The sequence below is a fragment of the Astyanax mexicanus genome, chromosome 10, assembly GCF_023375975.1.
Source record: "Astyanax mexicanus isolate ESR-SI-001 chromosome 10, AstMex3_surface, whole genome shotgun sequence".
In the NCBI taxonomy this organism is placed as follows: Eukaryota; Metazoa; Chordata; class Actinopteri; order Characiformes; family Acestrorhamphidae; genus Astyanax; species Astyanax mexicanus.
The window spans coordinates 26,056,938-26,072,614 of NC_064417.1; the positions used below are offsets into that span (position 1 = coordinate 26,056,938).

The following is a 15,677-nucleotide window of genomic DNA, read 5'->3' on the forward strand; positions in this document are numbered from 1 at the left end:
AGAGAGCAAGACAAAAGAGAGAGAGAGAAAGAGAGAGAGACGGCAAGCATGAAGCACAGAGAAGGCAAGGGAGAGAGAGAGTGCCAGAGAGAGAGAAAGATACAGAAAAAGAGGTACAGAGATAAAAACAGAGAGAGAGAACATGGGAAAGAGTATTCGAGTGAGAGAGAGAGAAAGAGAGAGAGACACAGAGGAAGGCCAGGAGACAGACAGAGAGAGAGAGAGAGAGAGAGAGAAGAGAGAATTGCAAAAATAGAAGGGGAAGAAGAGATAAAGAGAAAGAGACAGAAATATATAGAGAGAGAAGGAGATAGAAAGTAAGAAGTAGAAGTCAGAAAGAAATATACAGAAAGAGAGAGATACGTATTATAAAGACAGAGACAGAATAAAGGAGAGGGAATAAATGTGTGAGAGAGAGTGACACAGACAGACACAGTCTGAGAGAAAGAGAGAGAAAGAAAGGGGGAATAAAAAAGAGAAAGCAAGAGCGATAGAAGGAGAGAGAGAAAGAAAGAAAGATACTGAAAGAGAGATGCAGAGGTAAAGACAGAGACAGAATGATAGACAGGAAATAAACGTGTGTGAGAGAGAGAGAGACTCACAGAAACAGAAAGAGGGGGACTTAGAGACAGACAGAGAGAAAGTTACAAGACAGCGAGACAGCAAGCGAGAGACAGGCAGAGAGAGTGGGGAGGGAGAGAGATAGGGAAAGAAAGAAAGAGTGAAACAGAGAGTGAGAGAGATAGACAGAAAAAGAGAGAGAAATATACAGATAGAGAGATACAGAGATAAAGACAGAGACATCATGATAGAGAGGGACTAAATGTGTGTGAGAGAGACACACACACACACAAAAACAGAGAGAGAGATACATAAAGACAGACAAAAAGAGAGACAGAAAATTTCAGAGAGAAAGAGAGAGAGAGAGAGAGAGAGACAGAGCCAGACAGAGAGAGGGATACAAGACAGAAAGGCAGTGAGTGAGAGAGAGGCAGAGGGAGAAAGAGAAAGTGAAAAGGAGAGTGAGAGAGATAGACAGACAAAGAGAGAAAGATACAGAAAGAGAGATACAGAGATAAAGACAGAGAGCGAGACAGAGAGAGAGAGAGAGAGACATAGAAAGAGAGACTCTGACTGACTGACTCTTAACCAGCAACAACAGTGAACAATGGCAGCAGAAGGCCAGCCAACACATTCTGTCTGTCGTCTCTGAAAGCGATGCTAAACAAACACAGTGTCTCTGACAATTCTCCCCAGGAAGCTACATCTTGTCTCGAGATCTGCCCTCCAAAGACCCTCAAAGTCTGTAAAAACTGCACTAAACAAAGACTTTCTCTCAAGAACAAGTCCTACCAAAGTAACACACATAACAATTAAACCGTGTTTTCTATTTTACAGCCTGTACCTAATATAGAGCAGGTCTTCCAATGGATAACAAACAGATGGACCTGCTTTCATACAGTGAGGAACCTGCAGGGCCTACTCTTATTAATGCGGTGTTTCTCTAATTCTCTTATAAATAGAGAAAGGTTTAGAATATTTTGGTTTAGAATATTTTAAGACCCTCGCTCAACTTACCACCTCTCCTCAAATGCTGTTTCTCTGCCAAAAACAAATGTTTGGCAGTACTGCTTTCTAAATATATATATATATATAATTCTATATGTTTACTCACTTAATTTAATGGTCAGGCCTCCACTGAAACACAAATACATTTACCACATGATTTAACAGCTAATAGGGCTTAAGAACAGTTGCAAATTATCTTCTACAATGAGACAGGCTCTGTATTATTTTTTTTCTGACAAGCATATGCAGAAAAAAAGTGCAGAGAATTCTAATTTTTTAATATTTAAGCTAACTTGAATTAAAGAAAAACCTAATGTAAGTAAAGAAAAATAAGCTACTTTAAGAAATGATTGTCAGTAAATTCGAAAAAATGTCAAGAACTTATAAAGCATCCTCAAGTGCAGTCACAAAGGCTACTAAACAATATGATGAAACTGGCTCTCATCAGGACTGCCTCAGAAAAAGAAGACCAAGAGTTACCTCTGTTGCACAGTTGCACATTATCTTTTAATGCTTTAACACTGACAGCCCTAGTATTTATACAATTTATTGAATCCGCATTTCAATATATTGCACAATATCTTCTATATTCCAGTTTTCAGTATTTAATATTAAAGCTAATCTGAATGAAAGAAAACCCTAATGTAAATAAAGAAAAAAAACTACTTTAAGAAATGATGATCAGTAAATTAAAAAAAATGTCAAGAACTTTTAAAGCATCCAACTTTTAAAGTGCAGTCGCAAAGACCATCATCATCATCAAATGGTATGATGAAACTGGCTCTCATCAGGACTGAAAAAGAAGACCAAGAGTTACCTCTGTTGCACAGTTGCACATTATCTTTTAAAGCTTTAACACTGACAGCCCTAGTATTTATGCAATTTATTTATTTATGCAATTTATTTATGCAAATTGAATTCACATTTCAATATATTGCACAATATCTTCTATATTCCAGCTTTCAGTATTTAATATTAAAGCTAATCTGAATTAAAGAAAAAAACCTAAAGTAAGTAAAGAAAAAAAACTACTTTAAGAAATGATGTTCAGTAAATTAAATAACTTTTAAAGCATCCTCAAGTTCAGTCACAAAGACCATCATCATCATCATTATCATCATCAAACGGTATGATGAAACTGGCTCTCATCAGGAGTACCTCAGAAAAAAAAGACCAAGAGTTGCACATTATCTTTTAACGCTTTAACATCGACAGCCCTAGTGTTTTTACAATATATTGAATCCGCACTTCTGACAATATAAAATTTCAGTGTACTTGGAGACTAGGTTTAGCTGGAACATCATATTTCAAAATTTCTTGGGCTCTGGAGGTTCTGCACCATTCAGAAGTGCTTATTCGCTGCAAAAATTTGCATAAATTCCCAAAAACTATCACTTTAACTCAACTGGTTATTGACACCTAGATCTGTTATCCCACTTGCTTTAAGAAAATCCCTCAAGAATCCCGTGCACTCACTTCACAGCAGATTTAAACACCATTAGGCTCGTGCATGAGAGAGGAGTATCTTAAACAATCTGGTGTCAAGACCAAGTTCCTCAATCACAATCGCTTCCGCAGATAGATACTCTCAGCGCTGAAGGGAAAACTCCAGTTCCTCATTTGAAGTGAGTCGGTGAGATAGTGTGCTCGCTGTCGGCGGTGAGCTGAGGTGTATTATTCAGGGCCTGTCGAGGATTGTACAGACCTGACCGACGCGTGGTGTCAGGAATCATTAAAAAGACTGTCCATTTCACTTAGATCTCAGATTCTGACATCAGGGGATTGGTGGAAATTTGGACCTAGGATGTGTAGAGTGCATTTTACACGGGAAAACATTTAACACTGACTGGGTGCACTATGAACGTACTATGGCTGTTGGCTCAATCCAGATTGTATCCAGTCTGAACACACAGAAACCAAATGCAATCAGATTTTAGGTTGGTATAAATTGTATTCAGAATTATTTTAGGTATATTGAAACACACAGAAAAAACATGCAATCTGTTTTTTTTGTATATCTATATTGTATCCAGATTAATGTTTGGTAGTCTGAACATTCAGAACCCACATGCAATCTGATTTTTGGTACGTGCAAATTGTATCCAGATTTATTTTTGGTAGTCTGAACACACAGAAACCACATGCAATCTAGAATTGTATACGTATAATTTGCATCCAGATTAATTTTTGGTCGGCTGAACACACAGAAACCACATGCAGTCTGATTTTTTTGTATGTAAAAATTGTATTCAGACTGGTTTTTGCCAGTTTAAACACCCAAAATCTCCACATGGAATCTGGATTTTTATGTATATAAACTGTATCCAGAACAATGTTTGGTAGTCTGAACACCCAGAAACCACATGCTATCTGAGTTATGGTTTACCTTTATTGTATCCAGATTGATTTTTGCTAGTCTGAACACCCAGAAACCACATGAAATTAAAGTTTTGCTAATCAGATCCAAATCCACATGTGGAGGTGGTTTAAAACATGATTTCAAACAGATTTGTACCAATGTGTCTGCATTATGGGGGCTTCTTGAAATTGCCAATGGAAAATTGCCCAAACAGAAGTTTTTAAACATTATTTATATGTAAAGAACAACTCTGCACTGCAAAAAATAGATAACATTTATTTAAATTGAGACATAAATGCTTAAATTAAGCAAAATCTGACTATGGGGTAAGCAAAATTTTCTTATAAAGTATTATTAAAATAATCAATGACAAATCCTCAAAATGAGTGAAGTAAGACTCAAATCAAGCAAAAATGTTTTATTTTCTAGCTTAAATTACTACACTTGTATCAAAATAACTTGACTGGTGACTTTGTGTTTATTTTGAGTTCAAATTACTTAAAATGAGGTAATTATTTCTAAAATATGTAAAACAATCTTACATTTACAATGCTTAGTATGACTACAAATTCTTATCAGAGCAAAAAAAAAATCATGAAGATTTTAGAAGAAAACACCCATGCAACTCTGAATGATTTTGTTATTTATCTGATTGGTTCATAACACTGACTTATACTTTTATTTTTCTCTTCTCATTAAAAAATAAACTTGTTTACCATGAGAATTATTTATTCTAAAATAGATTACCTTTATTTACTGTTAGTGTTTTTATTCTTGTACATACAAGGATATTTAATTATACTTCACCGTTCATACTTTCACCAGATTTTTGATGTACAAATGAATAAATAAATAATAAATAATTAATATTTATATTTTAAATTAATAAATAAATAAAGTAATGTTAATCTACAATAATTGCTTTTGCAGTTTGACAGCTCTTTGACAGAGCTTCTAATCATGCACAAACATGTGTGATCATTTCCCACTTCACTCTCCCACACCTCACACCATACAGTATCAACAGCCTGACAATTCTGAGGGTTTAAATAGGAATACGAATAAGAATTATGTGTAAATTCATGTTTACACATGTTGAAGATCAGGTGTTAATAAGGTGACGCATCAGTCAATTGTGTCAAATGTTTATTTTCATTTACAAGTAATAAACACTCAACATATATGGTATATGGTTAAAACTTTACTTAGATAAGTTATTTCATACATGTTTTATGATAAAGTGGTGGTGTTGTTTAGCCAAATACGCACAAGCTGTCTGCAATGTACTCGAAGAAGAAGAATTGAGAAAACAATGAGCATGTTTTTATGCACTCAAACATCCATTATATTCCACATATTTCACATCCATTAGATTATTTGAGTAGCCATGTATTCAGCATATTCTGTTATATTGTTAGTTGGATTAAGGTCTTAATATCTGATTAAGAAATCTGATAAAGAGTGCTGCACACTTTTAACTGGAATATTCTCGGAAATAAGTGAAAATAAGCAGAAATAAGCGATAAAAGTTTAATACAGTACCCGAGAGCTGAAGGCAAAACTCTTTCAAAGCGATGCTGAAACTGAAGGATTTAAACTTTCTTCATCTTCTCTCTGATTTGTGTTCATTTTGCATCAGGATGATTATTGCCTGATTTATATAAACTTAGACTTTTCCCAATTATCTGATTATACAAGCGTAACCACAGTCACTGACACTACAGCTGCATTTCTGCTGCTTTACTTTGTAACAAAGCTTCCAAAAAAAAAATAATAAATAATGGATGGTTGAACTTTATCAATTTAAATGATTTGTTTTGTGCTATTGTAGTTTTGTAGTTGATTGCCAGTAATTTCTACATATGCATGAGAGTGAAACTACAGTATATTTAGTACAAAATGTATAAATCCAGAAATGGTCTTTTTGTGTCGCATTTGAAAAAAATCTTCTTGAAATCAGGCTGAAATACTGAACTATGTCACCATTCCTTTTACTATTGTAGGTTGTCCATTTTTCATTGGTTGGGGTTATTTAAGGGTGGGGGGGGGGGTATGTTCATTTATACGTATGTGGGTTATGTTTTGTGTATAGTATGTATGGATTTAATTTAGTTGTGGCAGTTCTGCTGGTACAGTGTTACCCAGCCTCCTGGTTTTGGGGTAGAGGGTGGATAAGAGTCTCCACCAATGGATTCACCATTTTAATAAGAAATAGATTAGCCTCGTTAGTAGTCAACCCAGTACACTACAAGAAATTTCATTGGCATTGCCATTATCCGTTAACCGCGCTAAGTACTTGCCCTGGCTAGCGCTGCTGGAGCAGCATTAACATTAACCACTAACCAGGCAAAATGCTAGCTTTTTTTTTTACAGTTCAGAGGTGAGTATTATTGGCCTGTAGCCTGCTGCTACCCCTGGCTAGCACTGCTGGCGCAGCATTGGCTTTATCCGCTAACCGTGCTAAATGCTGGCTCTTTCACCGTTCAGAGGTGAATATATCGGACTGTAGCCTGCGTGTTTTCCATGTTAAAACAAGCTATGAATATGAACCGCTAGCTAATATCACCCTCGCTCACTGCAACACTCAGGTTTCCTCAGTGTAATGCTGTCGGGTGGCATTTACAAACGTTAGCTGCTAACGCTGCTGCTGCTGCACCCAGCCTTAGTGGAAATCTGGAAATCTTAGCTTACTGTAAATAAACGGAAGCTCTTTACTGAACCAAATAAACATTTTTCAGGAGAGAAATCTGTGAAGATTAATATCCAGCATTCGTTTGACTTTAAAAGAAAATGTTTGTTCAGGAATTACAGCTTTGTTTACTTACTCCCTACCACCACCCAGTGGCGAGACCTACTGAATTAGAAGAGAAACATGGCGACACACCTGTTCCTTCCTAGTGTCACATAAAATGCACCTTATAACCCGGTGCACCATTTGGATGAAAATAGACATTGATTGTGTGCTTTATAATTCGGTACTAAAGTTTTTCGTCCATTCACTAAACTGCAGTGTGAAACCAAAACTAAATGGACCAAATTTGTACAATGATCAAAGACATTAACCTTGGTGTGGACTCTAGTCCTGATTTTTAGATGTGAAAAGACTCTAGAAAAAAACGTAGATCTGGTCAGTGGTGATTCTGTAGTTGTCTTTTTTTCATTTTTCCATAGTAAACAGAAAAAGCTAAATAAAGCAGCCCCAACACTTTACTAAAGACTTGTACTTGAGTTTGTTTATTATTATCTGCTCGCTTTCACTTAGTCAACATCATACTCTCTCTGCTGTGATGCATGTCTACAGAAACCAAGCAGCAGCTCAGAAAGCCAGTCATGACTGATCGACCGCATCTGAGGCAAGCGGAATAATCACACGTTCATTTTGATTACGCTTCGGCCGCTCGGCTGCGCTGAGCTCAGGCAGATCGAAGCTCGGCTTTGCTGTATGTTGGGATGCAGTGCTTAATGCTCAGCTGGAACTAATGGAACTGTTGTACAATACATAAATCCTGGAGACCATACATTCAGATTGAATGGAAGAGAATGACATTGAATGGAATTGAATGGAAGGGACTAGACTGGTCAACCTGAGGGCAAAGTGATAATTGCGTAGCAGGATCAAATATAGGAGACGTAGAGTGGAGAACCACAGGCTTACAGGCTGTAATTGAAATTGGAAAATGTAGATTGTAAAAACCAAGGCCGCTACGCACTGTAGCCACTCCACCGGCTTCCTTTTTCATGCAAATCGTGATGTTTCTGCTGAATTTACGTCGTTGTTGTATTTTATTGTGTCTTTATGAGCAGGGCACTTTTGTTGAGAGCCATCAGCATCGCAGGTGTTTTTTAAATGGACAGCTCTTTCAATAGTACTTCTGAGTGTAGGATGTGAGCCTGTATTGTTTTATAGGAGCATGTTGTGTGTGTGGGTGGGCTGGGGGGGTTGGGAGGGGGGTGGTCTTTGCATGCCTTAGGATAAATGGAGCAGGAGAGTGTGTGTGTGGGAGAGAGAGCATTACAGCATTTGTTTGTTATTTGTCTGACTCCTCTCGATGAGAATGTTTCATGCAAAGTCTTTCAGTGCAGCTTTTAACAAAACTTCAGTGCTTTAGAGTCAGGCCTCCAACGAAGGGTCTAGACCAGACGTGGATCTACAGTATCTACAGTATCTACAGTGTCTGGTGTCCGTGCAAGCTGGTGGACAGCTTTGGTTTGGATTGCAAAGAAAGAGAGAGACCACCCTGTCGTCCCTTTCCTGACTTCACTTATCAGAGAGGAGGGTTGAGTGGCTGACTGGGCAGAAGATGCCCAAAGAACTCCAGCTCAAAAATGTATTATCTGAGTTCCCACCTCACTCTTTAATCTTCTCCCAGACTTCGGGGGGCCTGACCAAAGTGAGGCCAAAGATGGGTCAAAGATGGCCCATGAGAAACATCTGATTTGGCTGATATAAAGTTTATATCTGACCACATAAGCAGAGAAGAAGTCTTCTACAGTCAAATGGACTGTGGATCTTTGTTAAACATGGTGGTGGTAGTATCATGCCCTGTGGTGTTTTGTTGCCAAATTGAACTGGAGCATTGCAGGTACCGATAGATGGGATAATGATGGGAATGTAGAGACAGCTCCAAAAACATAAAATAGAATGCTTGTTTAGATCTAAAACAGGGCAGACACTTAGTAACCCACACTCTAAATATATAAAAAAATAGAAGGTGCCACGCGGTCCTTCGGAGCAATGCCATATCTCTGCTAATAAGGCTGACCAAAGTGGGGCTCATGGGTCAAAGATCGCTCTAGAAAAACATTTGATTTACCCCTCAAAAAAATGTAAAAAAAAAATACATTTACGACATTTAGCTGACTCTTAACTTATTTGTGTAATGCTGCATAGTCACCCAGAACTGAAATTAAAATCCAGTCTCCCCAATGGTAGCTCACTGGCATGCAGTGGTGTTATCCACTGCACCACAACAAACAAGAGCAAAGTTGTCCGTTGCACCACTCTAAAACAAGAGCGAACACAAGCTTAAAGGTCATATCTGACCACATAAACAGAAGTTTTCTACACTCAAATAAAGAATAGATGTTTTTTTTTGTCCTTTAATCCCAAAAACTGTTAAACATGGTGGAGGAAGCAACATGTGCCGGGGAAGTTTTGTTACCATTTGAACTGGAGCATTGCAAGTAGATGGAATAATAAAGAATGCAGATTTTTTCAAGTGCAATTCTTTTTCAGCCTAACTACTTCAGAGTATCAGCTAGACGGTTCAAGCATGGCTTGGACAGAATTGGGGTTATTTTTTTTTTTTTTTTTAGGTATTTTAGAACCAAATTCAAATATATACACGGACATACCAAATGTTATAGAATAGCAGTACGCAAAATGCTCACACCTGTATAAGTTGAAACACAGCTTGGAAAGAATTGGGGGTCTATTAAAAGTAATAGAATAGCATTTTTTCTTTTTGGCTCTACAATGACTGAACTATCAACTGTGGTCTATAAAAAAAAACATAATCTGTGTGTTTACCCTTACAAAAAACTCTCAACATGGAAAGAGACTTTACCAACTTTACCAATAATCGTAAAATGATGTAAAGACATCACACTAACCATTTAATTCTTTATCTGTCTTTATCACACAGATAAACAGGATACATTTTTATGATTTATATGTAAAAAAAACAGTATAAACGATGTAAAGGGTCCAGTCCAGTTAGAAACAGTACAGTGTGGTACCTAATAATCTTAGCGACCAAACTTATTTACAGTCTTTTATGGGAAGCACAATGATGGCTCTGGAAATCCCACTCAGGTTGCATGTGACGCAAGTATGCAAGTGCAAGCCCTCATAGACCCATTGAGATTGCACTGAGGCCTGAAATTCTGAAAAAAAAAAAAAAACAACCTGTGAATTGCCCAAAAAGAGGCCATACAGTGGGTAACACAACTCAACACTGATTTGTGTTTGATACTCAGAGGCAGGACTGGCTGACTAGAACAGCCACAGCTAGTTTAACACTGGTTGAATATGCTGGAAACGTTTTCCTCCTTCTCACCCTGTGGTGGGGTGTCGCCCGATAACCATAATGAAGAAGCCACCACTGAATCTAAGGCTAGTTCAGAGAGAAACTGCATATGAGGGTGAAAAACAGTGAAAAACAGTGAAGAACTGTGAAGACGTGCGAAAAGATGTACAGAGATTATAGAGTAAAAAGTATAAACTGAGTCAAACGTCTATTAGTGAAAGCATCACTTTGTACAGACGCAGATTTGTATTCCAGCCTGTCTCAATATTCCAGAACTGCTTTGGTTTTACAATCAGAAATTAACTGATTCGAAACCTACTTCCCACTGGTGTCTGTTATATGTGTGTTTTGGCCCAAGGGGGCTTTCTGTTCTTTTACTAACATCAGAGAATTCATTTGACCCTCTATTGCACAATGTTGCCTCAGGATAACAAACCATTTTCCTTGAGTTCAAGAGCATATTATTGCTATTGTGCAAAGAAAACCTTGTACATCTATTCTGTTAGTGTTCAATAGATAAAAAAAATATATTTTAAAAAGGGTAACAGATGTAAGCATTTTGAGCATTTGTTAACCCTAGAATGCCAACGCTAAAAATTTTTTCATGTGGTTTTCATCACGTTGCTGATGTCTGAGTTGCATGGGACTTTGGGAAGCTTCTGGTTGATTTCCTTTCTTATATCTAAGTTTTTAAGAGGCATGCGTTTGGGTGATTTTTATTCGACGTTTAGTAACAGAGAGTATCATATTTGAGGGGTGTAACTGACCTGATGTTATAGTGTGTGTGTGTGTGTGTGTGTGTGTAAATAAGGTGCTTAAATGGACCAGGAATATTTTTTTGTTAGGAAATTACCTATTAAGGATGACCTGATTTTCCAATCATTTTTCTGCTTTTTTAGAGGGTCCTCCATGGTATCTTTTTATTATGTTATGTGATGTGTATGTTTTAAAATTAAAGAAGGGTTCCAAAACTCCAAAACTTCGTCATACAGTGTATAACCAACGTTAGTGATGGTGTTACAAATGTTAACGTTAGTGTTCTAGGGTTAAAGCTGATTCTGTGTCATTCATTTCTACTGCCTTTGGGAAAGATCTATGGGCCCTATGTTTTGCGCTCTATAGGTGAGGCTTCAACCGCACATGGCGGAACTTGATTTAGGGTGTGTGTTTAGTATCGTGAGGATGCAAAAAAAATGCCTTGCGTGGCTTGAAACGTGCAAAAGACTGGTTGTACTAATTCTCTTAACTAATCATGGGTGCGATTTGGGTTTAATGTGAAATAAACCAATCAGCATGTCACTTGCCATTCCCCCTGAGAGCCAGGTGCGCTCTGACTTTGGCAGATTGCTATTTTAACAGCGTAGCACTTCTGCACTTTTCAGCAGAGAAAACTTACCTGCTTGTTCACACTGTGAAAGTGCGCTATTTTATTTAGTATTCTGTTTATTGCGCACCAAATTATATAGCATACCTGCGTAGCTGACTGTTGACTGCAGTCAGGGTTTAATCAGTCAGTGGTGCGCCTGTGTTTTCTGCCACCAAGATAGCGATACGCCAGAAATCTACCTGAACACACCTCACTTCCAGATCCACCACGCCAATCAGCGTAGAAATATTGCTAAACTCTGACATTATATTACCAGGGCAGGAGCAAGACACGGAAATAGACTGTTGACAGGGTGTGAGATAGCAATGAGCATCATGACATGCCTTGTGCAGGATGTAAAATAGGGCCCTATGGTAATGCACTATTCAGTTCTTCAAAGATGAGTTGAGATGAGTTGATGAGGAGGTGATCATCTAACATCTTATCCTCACTAATGGTTTTGTTACTGAATGCAATCAAATTCTCACAGCTATGCTTAACACTCTTCCACACCTTAATTCGTACAGTAGAGACAGTTCTGCCAATTTGAATACCATTGATTTGAGAAGAAACAATAAATTAGCAAATTTTCCTTTTTTTTTTCCATATAGTGTATCTCAAAAGGTAAGACATTGAAATAAATCTATTAATATATAAGTCCTTGAGGGCACCAAATATGGTCCATTCTGGTAGTTTTTTTTTGTTTTTGTTTTTAATTAAACTATTGTGCATCAATCTGTATGAGTATTATAGTAAAAGTGAGCGCGGCACAACCACTTTTTGGACTCTTTGGACTCCAGACTGCTTGGCAAGAGAAACTCAAACACTAGACTGAATTGAAAGAGTGACAAAACAAACTAACAGAGGGGGGTCTGGACATCTTGCTGGCAGATCTAAGGCAAATGCAAATCAGTGTCCTAAAAACTCCTGCCAACACTTTCGCTAGCGCTCTCCCATCCAGAACTGTGTGTATCCCCTCAAACTCTCTGAGCTTTAGTTTGGAAACACTCGGAGAGGGCTCACGAAGGACATATCCTGGGAATTGCTGTTCTATAGGCTTCTTCAGGATGATATTTAAACAAAGAAGGCAAGGAAAAAATTATAGAAGTGTCAGTCACTTCTTTAACTGAAGATCTTTAACCTACAATAGTTCTCTGTCTCAGACTGTCATAAACAGCTACTGTATCTCCTGACTACCAGCTCATTTACCAACGATCATCACAGCAATGGAAGCAAAGGAGGGGAGAAAAACAAGAGTATAATCCCCGTGAGATTAGGGATTAACACTGGGGGAAAAAAATAACCAGCTAAGCTTCGGGCATCTAACCGTCACAAAGCTTCTTCCCCCACGAGATTCCTCTTACTTAACCAGAACCTACACTGTAGTAAAAAGTAATCTTTTTCCAGTATTTGCAATTTGTTCTCTGGAAAATCATCATAATGTTATATAAAAAAAGTTTAAATAGAATACATAAGTGACCTGTTTTAGTAGCTTTTAGCTGACGTTGTATTTAACTACAAAGATAAATTAAAATAAATGTAAATTACTGTACAAATTATGGTTGTTGTGTGAATATATCTTTCTCTTAAGTACTGTTTATAACTGCAAAAAATTATGAAACAAAAATACAACAAAATCAAAAAAGTTACTGTTTTTATAGACGGTAGAGATTTTCTGTCTGTCAGAAAACAGAGATGTGTTATATTTCTTGCTTTTAAAGTACATTGATAAGCAAATAAACAACAAAATTGCATTGTATTGTTTTTTTTTTTTACATAGATTTTTGTATTTTTTAACAGTGTAGTTTTCCAGTGTCCAATGTTTTATTCCCATTTTTACTTTTTTGCGTGCCCACAGCAAACTTTACTCAAGCACTGGCTGTTCAACTTCATTGTGTTCCTTCAAGGCACTGATATCAGTTAGCCATAACTGATGTGTTAAATAACGTTTAAAATATAAAAAAGTATGCGTATAAAGTATTTCTGATCCCAAGAAAAGTGTTTACTTCCTTTTGGGGCAATATGGAGCACTTACTCCACTTAAGTGATATGTTTGAGACTAAAACTAAACATGTGGGCACACAAAGCCAACACGCACCCAACATTCAAACCCAACATATACCCAACATATTCTCAACATAAACCAAAGACAAATCTAAGACAAACCCATGATAAATCGAGCAGAAACCCAACAGAAATCCAACATAACCCAAAACAAAACCAAACAAAATCCCAGCATTCAAACCAAACACAAACCCAACACATTTCCAACATAAACTAAACATAACATACAAACTCAACTCAAACACAACATTAATTTAACACAAATCTAACACAAATATTCAAACGAACGACAAGCCGAATATGAACCTTACACAAACCCAACAAAAAACAAACACAAACCCAACCTACAAACCCAACACAAACCAAACCTACAAACCCAACACAAGCTCAACACACACCCAACATACAAAACCAATACTAATTCAACACAAACCAAACACAAATCCAACTTAAGCCCAATACATCCCTAAAACAAAACAAACACAAACCCAACACATACCGAGCAGAATCCCAGCATAAATAAGCAGAGCTGTACCTGTGATTCCGGCTGCAGGTCATTCAGACTGATAATCCCAACAGAGTTACTCCAATAAAAGCCCAGTAACAACACTGTCACTTCAGACCGGCAGTGCGAGCGGCTGAGCGGCGCGCGCTGAACCTGCTCCGCTTCTTTTAGTCCCAACTCGTCCTCGTGACGCACAAATCCCTCAGGCGAAGTTGAGGTCGCGCGCGGGTCGGTGTATTCCTCCTGAAGCGGGGCGGCAGGTCGGTAGGTATGTAGGTATATAGGTATGTATGTAGGTCCGGTTCCTGAGCTGGACGGCAGGTGCAGGTTTCAGCACCGCGCTCGCGGACAGCTCCGCTCAGATCTCAGCGCTACACTGAAGCAGCAGCTCGCGCCTACTGGCTGCGTCCCGCGCGCATTTGCATACAATCACGCAGGCAGCCAATCAGGAGGCAGCAGGCTGGCCGGAGCTCAGCCTTTACAAATGAATCGCCCTTGAGTTACAGTGGAGACTGACTCCTCCTGCTGACGAGAGAGAGAGAGAGAGAGAGAGAGAGAGAGAGAGAGAGAGTGTGTGTGTGTGTGTGTGTGTGTGTGTGTTGGACAGAATCTGTGTGAGAGATAGAAAGAAAATATAATGTGCAGTGATAGAGAGATAGATAGAAAGCAAGACAGAGCGAAAGAGAAATGTAGTGACAGAAATAAATAGAAAGAGAGTATGTGCATTGTGTGTATATAGTGTGTACGTTTGCATAGAGAATGAGTGACAGAGACAGAAATAAATAAAGAAAGATAGACAAAGAGAGGGATATCCTGAGGGACCAAAAAATTAAGAGGAAGAGAGAGAGTTTGTATGTGTCAGACCGATAAATAATAGATATATATGTATATAGAGAGCGAAAGAGAGAAAAAAAATAAAAAGAAATAGAGAATAAGAGACAGATACAGAAATAAATGAAGAGAGAGAGAGAGTTTGTATATGTGTAATAGACGGATGGACGGATAGAAGGACAGACAGAGAGACAGACAAACAGACAGACAGACAGGCAGATTTAGAGAATTAGAGAGAGACTGTATATTTGAATCATCAAGCTTCAGCAATAGAGAATGAATGACAGGGACAAAAATAAATGAAAAAAGAGAAATAGATAGACAGACAAAGAGAGACAGATATTTTGAGAGACAGAGAAAATTGAAAAGTAAGGGAAAGATAGAATTTGTATAGATAGATAGATAGATAGATAGATAGATAGATAGATAGATAGATAGATAGATAGATAGATAGATAGATAGATAGATAGATAGAGAAGAGGATCTAAAGAGAGACAGAATGAGAGTGAGAGAGATTGTTTATTGGAAATTTCAAGCTTGAGAAATAGAGAATGAGTGACAGAGACAGAAATAAGCATAACAGAAAGAGAGATAGATAGACAGATAGAGACAGATATTTTGAGAGACAGAGAAAAATAAAGAGAAAAAAATGAAAAGGAGCAGAGAGATTGAGAGTTTTTTTTATTTGTGTGATAGATAGATAGATAGATAGATAGATAGATAGATAGATAGATAGATAGATAGATAGATAGATAGATAGATAGATAGATAGATAGATAGATAGATAGATAGATAGATAGATAGCAGTGGAACTGGAGCGCCACCAAAATCCTCATCAAATCAAATCCTCAGAGCCATTACTGTCTGGCTAACTATATAATCCAGGGCTTCTTCTGCACAAGCTGAGGCTTTGTCCAGACTGGTCTGTGATCTGTTGAGCTTCAGCTTTGTCTC

General features: G+C 37.8%; 1 protein-coding gene across 4 annotated transcripts in view; it reads right to left on the reverse strand.

Moving 5' to 3' along the window:
- The window catches only part of fstl5 (follistatin-like 5), a 274,862-nt gene extending 260,573 nt beyond the window's left edge, over positions 1-14,289 (reverse strand). For 3 of the 4 annotated variants that reach the window (XM_049483812.1, XM_049483813.1, XM_049483811.1), the window contains exon 1: positions 13,923-14,289. In XM_049483812.1, coding sequence (XP_049339769.1) covers positions 13,923-13,945 — 23 coding nt within the window. In that variant the 5' untranslated portion in view covers positions 13,946-14,289. The remainder of the gene's footprint in view (positions 1-13,922) is intronic. The other variant, XM_049483814.1, reaches the window with a different exon arrangement.
- Between the last annotated feature and the right edge of the window lie 1,388 nt (positions 14,290-15,677).